Source organism: Cynocephalus volans, chromosome 6 (assembly GCF_027409185.1).
Source record: "Cynocephalus volans isolate mCynVol1 chromosome 6, mCynVol1.pri, whole genome shotgun sequence".
NCBI lineage: Eukaryota > Metazoa > Chordata > Mammalia > Dermoptera > Cynocephalidae > Cynocephalus > Cynocephalus volans.
In genome coordinates this window covers 27,632,849-27,638,848 of record NC_084465.1, presented here as the reverse complement: position 1 = coordinate 27,638,848, position 6,000 = coordinate 27,632,849, and the positions used below count along the sequence as shown (strand labels likewise).

At 43.2% G+C, this 6,000-nt stretch overlaps 1 protein-coding gene across 1 annotated transcript in view; it reads right to left on the bottom strand.

Moving 5' to 3' along the window:
* Nucleotides 1-578: 578 nt before the first annotated feature.
* The window catches only part of RBM28 (RNA binding motif protein 28), a 30,213-nt gene continuing 24,791 nt past the window's right edge, over nucleotides 579-6,000 (bottom strand). The window contains exon 19 of the mRNA XM_063099994.1: nucleotides 579-4,727. Within this exon, the coding sequence (XP_062956064.1) occupies nucleotides 4,593-4,727 (135 nt within the window). The 3' untranslated portion in view covers nucleotides 579-4,592. The remainder of the gene's footprint in view (nucleotides 4,728-6,000) is intronic.

The window sequence follows — 6,000 nt, the reverse complement described above, 5'->3', positions numbered from 1 at the left end:
GCAAACAAAGTCATCTCAGGCACCCTCAGTCTAACGACGTGACTGTCCACAAAAGAGCAGGCTGTGGAGAGTGCAGGAACTTTCTGAGTTGCATGGGCAGAGTTGCTACATGTATGACAGAATTGGCAGATGCCCGTCAGTCTCTTCACAGTGAGTCTCAGGGATACGAAGCAGAGAACTGGCTCCTGGGGCCAGCTGGAGAGCTGAAGACTGCAGGTTCAGGGGGGTCAGCACTCACCGCGGCACATCTGACTCCTGCCTCTTCAGAAGACAAGGCCAAATGCACGATGAGAAGGGGACCTCTGGAGCCTCGAGAGTCTGGATTCCTAGTTGGAAAACCTCTTTGCAAGACAAAAAACATACCAAAGGACATTTGGAAGTATTTCCAAGAATGAATCACATGCCCTAACTGTAACAGAAGAAGCCATAGGTCTCATTTCTGTGACAGGTGAAGCATAAATAAGCCTTGCCACAGGCTACACTAGAAGAACGAATTATATAAGCTGGAGCAGAGAAGATTCTTCAAAACTACACTAGCCAAAAAATAAAAAATCAAAGGGAAAAGAAGCAACCACACATCATTTTAAGACTTTATTTAAAGGTCATATCCCTGAACCAGGCTACTGTGTAATCAAGCAGAAAAGTGCTACTGAAACTTGATAGTTTTGACCGCTGGCCTTCAGTCTTGGATGTTAACAAATATTTGCTGTTGTTTTTTAACCAAGCAGTCTATACCTCAACCTTCATGTTAATTCAGAACACTCCGGGCCGAACCCGTTGCTCACTTGGGAGAGTGTGGCGCTGGGAGCGCCAAGGCCACGGTTTCTGATCCTATATAGGGATGGCCGGTGTGCTCAATGGCTGAGCACAGTGTGGACGACACCAAGCCAAGGGTTACGATCCCCTTACCGGTCCCAAAAAAAAAAAAAAAAAGAACACTCCACTTCCTGAAATATCAGGCTCTAAATTGAAGGAGAGGGAGCACAACCCTCACTGAGTTAACATTTCCAAGGCAAGGGGTCAATGGAGCTGACCAAATAACCCATGGCAAGGTGTCCCAAAGGAAGCCACCATATGTGGAATCTGGGTGTTGGGAAAGAAGATGACTCATCCTCATATTACTCTTTTAAAGAACTGTGCAATAACTTTCCAAGCAACTGAATATTTTAACATACTGGGTTGCTAAAGCTGTTAGAAGAAATATCTGGACCTAAGAGAATCTGGCAACACTATCTGAATGAACACCAATTTTTATCTATCCTAAATGTTAAGATATATTTTTGAATGTTGAAGATTTTTGTATATTAAGAAAGTGTCTGGTGATCAGATAGAGTTGGCCAAGGGAAAATTGATCACCTGACAGGCAGGCTGTGGCTATTTTGATACCCTTAATAAAATGATATAACTATTCTCCTTACTATACAGACTTTACTATACAGACTAGCCTACAACAGATGTGCTGCCAGGCTACTGCAACACCCATGTCACCTGTCCCAAGGTGACCCTGAAGATAGAGTACCTGTCCTTTCATTCTCTCCAAAAGGTTTAGGGCCGAGCCCATGGCGCACTGGGAGAGTGCAGCGCTGGGAGCCCAGTGATGCTCCCGCCGCGGGTTCGGATCCTATGTAGGACTGGCCGGTGCACTCACTGGCTGAGTGCCGGTAACGAAAAAGACAAAAGGTTTAAATATTTTCATGGCCTCCCTTCATTTCTAAACCAATTGAGGGCATTTTAGAGCCTTCATTCATTTCTCAAGGTATTGCAATGAAATAGCCATATCCTAGCTTAGCAATGGTTCAGTGAAAGCACTGAATTGGACTAGGGAATCTAGACCTTTGGGCTATGTTCTCAACTTTTTCCTCTGTCCACTGAGTACTGTTCTTCCTTTCCTCCCTTATTTTTTTTATTCAACAAATACAAGGGGCTTCAAAAAGTTCATGGGAAGGTTTGTATCATCTTTTTAATTCCATTTTTCCATTAACTTTTTGAAATATCCTTGTATCTATTCAATACCTACTATGTGCCAGGGTCAATAATAGGTGCTGTGTCTGCAGGAGCAAACAAGGGAGATAAAGTCCCTCTCACAAAGCATACATTGTCACTGGGGAGATGAATAATTCCAGATAGAGGTTAGTGCTAGAAAGAAAATAAACAGGCTAACAGAATTCAGTGATTGGGCAGAATAGAGGGGAGAGGAACACAAGCCCGACTTTAGACAGGGACGAGCCCAAGAGGAGATGGCCCAGTGGGGATCTGAGTGATAAGCAGAAGATCTGAGGGAAAAGCTTCCAGGCAGAAGGCAGAGCTACAAAGGCCCTGAGGTGGTAAAGAGTCAAGAGAACTGAAGGAAGGAAGGCCTGAACGGCCAAAACCGAGCAAAGAGGAGAGAGTGGATAAAGATGAGGTAGGAGAGAGGATGAGGCTGGACAGCCTAGGGCACTATGTGTTATGGGAAGGAGTTGAGACTTCAATTAAAGTGAGATGAGAAACCACTGGAGGGTTTTAAGCAGGGGCTAAGCCATATCAAGGGGCAGACAATGAGGACCAGGTGTGTGAAGGATAATACATAGAGGATGACAGCCAGATATTCTCTGGAAAGGGATCTCAGAGGGGGCTGTGGTGAGACATGAGGCATGTCTTCAGATCATCTTGGGGCCAAACATTAATGCATTGACTGATCCTTACCCTCTCTTCTAGCCCAACCCTCTCATATCAGAGTCCCTTGCACAATGTAATAGACTTACCATATCTACACTTGGACTGTTCCAGAGATTGACTCATCCCCTCTGACAGCTACATTAAAAATTTCTTCCTTATATTAAGCCAAAATCTGATTCCTTGTGACTTTTACTCATCTGTCTCTGTATATATTCTTCTGGGCTCTACTAACAGCTATTACACCCCAAGAATTCCTTTCTCAGGCAAGTCAGTACCAGTTTCCTTCAGTTACTCATGTGACTTTTCTAACTTTTCATTATGGAACATTTCAAATGTTCACAGATGCAGAGAGAATAGTTTAACAAATCTCAACTGACCCATGGCCAGCTTCAACAACAATCAACTCGTGACCAATTCTGCTTCCATCTGACTTTTTTTTTTTAAAGATGACCGGTAAAGAGATCTTAACCCTTGACTTGGTGTTGTCAGCACGATGCTCTCCCAACTGAGCTAACTAGCCATCCCTATATAGGGATCCGAACCCGTGGCTTTGGTGTTATCAACACCACACTCCCCCGGAGCTCCAGTGGCGCAATCGGTTAGCGCGCGGTACTTATACAACACCACACTCCCCCAAGTGAACCACAGGCCAGCCCCCCACCTGACAATTTGATTTCCTTTACCAACTTGGTTACTACGTTTATCTTACAGGTATAATCTGGCCAGCTCAGAGTACTAGCAGCTCTCTCAGTTGAGACATCACATGTCTACTAATACAGAATAACAGTCCTATTACGTGCGGTGGCAGACTGGTGCTTCATAATGTGAATTCAATTGACTAAAACTCTCCCAGCAGAAGTTGTACAGTTGGGTTTTATACCCAAGAATGGGGATTTATGTTTGTCCCAAGTGATTTTCATCTTATCAGACTCAGTCCATTCCTTCATGCCATCAGGATCCTTGTGGGCCTTGATTCTCTAACATTAACCAACCCTCCCAGCTTTTGTGATACCTCTAAAATTTAGAAAATATGAATATGGACAGATACGAATTAGAAAAAGAGTTCTGAGCTGGGAAGGATCAAAGGAAACATTTAAATTCCCTATTCTACAGATGAGGAAACTAAGATCCAGAGAGACGGCCTCTAGATCACAGCACGATGCAAGTTAGGCTACAGCCTGGGCCTCACGCTCCCTGCTTTCTCCACCATGTCCACAAGTTCTGTAAGTCCTCAGGAGGAGGTGCTCTAAGAGAGAGATGCAATCCTCACTAGCTAGGCCAGTGTCTGCGGGCCTCCAAACTGATTTCCAGTCAACGGCCAACATTCCTCCTCACTTGGCACACACTCACCACGTGCTGCTCTCTGCCAGGCTGCAGCCCTCAATTACTTATCAGGCATTTCCCAAACTCAGAGATTAGGTTAGAAAGCATTTTTCTCTGCTCTCAGTCAACTCCTGCAGTATGGAGGACTATGCAACTGAATTAGTTAGGAATGTCAAAAACGTTCATAAATAATAAAGTATTCACATATATTAGAAATGGGAGATAGTCTGTTATTAAAAAGCCACACTTACAGAGGTTGCCTAACAAAATATACATCTTAAAAATTCAGCACTTTTTACAACTGTTTCCATCTGAGAAACAAAGAATAAAAATGGGTAATAATCACAGACATAACTTCACACGATACTCTGGATAATATTCAAGAAGCATCATGATGTTTTTCAGATATTTCTCTTTGTGACTATAGTACTAACCACACACTGGAGGAGGGACGAAAGTTCAGATGTGCACAGCCCAGAGAGCCTCCAAGCAGAGCGGCAGTGCCCTTGGGGATTTTCTTTCCCTCAGTAAAAGACATGGGGGGTGGAGGGAGTCCGGGAGCTTCACCAAAACATACACAACCCAGCTTCTCATCCAGTCTGCTGGCATCATCAACTATCAAACCACTTGCTCCTCTTTGCAAGAGGTGCTCCTTTAGAAGGTCCCAATAATTTCTGCTTATATTGTTCAACCAGCTGATTGAAGCGGGTTTCTGTTTTATTTCCCTTAGCTTTTTTCTTCGGTACCTACAAAGGAAAGGAAAGGAAACAAAAAGATAATCAATTTCAAATACTAAATATCACCTTACCCTCAGGCCACCCAAGAAGGAAAATAACTAGGTACAGAAATCATGTCCACCAAGAAGAGGTTGACTTCCAGAGAGAGACCGTTAGAGAGGAAAGCTAAAAAAGAATCATCCATTGGTTAAGAAATCAGACCAATAGTGCACGCAAGCAAGGCCCAACTAAAATGCCATTCAGGGGTTTCAGAGACCTCCTTGCTCTCACTCCCAAATGCACACTTTTACCTCAATGCAGACAAGTCTGCCCAGAGTCTGGGCTTTTTTGCTTGCTCGTTCCCTCACCAAGAATACTGCTTATGGGATTTCAGAGGCAGATTTCTATAATCTAGTATGGAATAGGTCAGAAATTTCCCAGAGACAGATTTCCTGAATAGGATGGGAAGCTAATACTTCTTTTACCCTTAAGGGAAAGAACTAGGGAAGAGGAGAAGGAAGCTTAACCTCAAATGTTCAAGAACACAGGAACACCATTTTCTACTAAAAGGAACCAAAGCTCCTTAGAAAAATGGCTAACGACAAGACTGTGGGAAAAGTATGTAATATAAGCCTGGATATCTTGTTGTACTAGGATACTTCCAAAGACAAAAATGGTCATGTCAGAAGGATTCAGGAGACAGCCTGAAGGGGCTTCTGCTGGCCTCAGATGGGACAAGAATATGACTGCATTTGATTGAAACACTTCAAGTATATAAAAACTCAGGATTTCATAATACTAAAAAAATCTTATTGGTAGGGAAGATTCTTCTTTCTAGAATTCTGTTTTAAAATGAAAAGGACTGATAGAATTAAGAAGTCACCATTCTGCAACCCATAATGAAATAATGGATCTAGACAGCACTCATCAGTGTTTGCTAAAGCCATTAAGTGAAAGGCTGATGGGGGACTTATCAATGGAGGGATTAGGCAGACAATCCCTAAGTTTACCAATCAGTCTTGGCACCACTAAAAACGAGCAGCCAGGTAACATGTGCCTTATGTGCTACAAGGAAACACACAGCACCACCTATGAAATACTCATCAAGAAAACTGAACTTGATCAAGCCTCCAGATCTATCAGTTGACAGGTAATATGGGGTGTCACAGGAACAAGTTAAATGACACTGCCAAGAGGCAAGCAGCTAAATTCAAAATGTAATACATTCTAAAGGGCAAATGACCTGGTTTCCCCAACAAATTAACAGCATGGAAGAAGAGGGGTTGGTAAGGAAGAGTGGGTA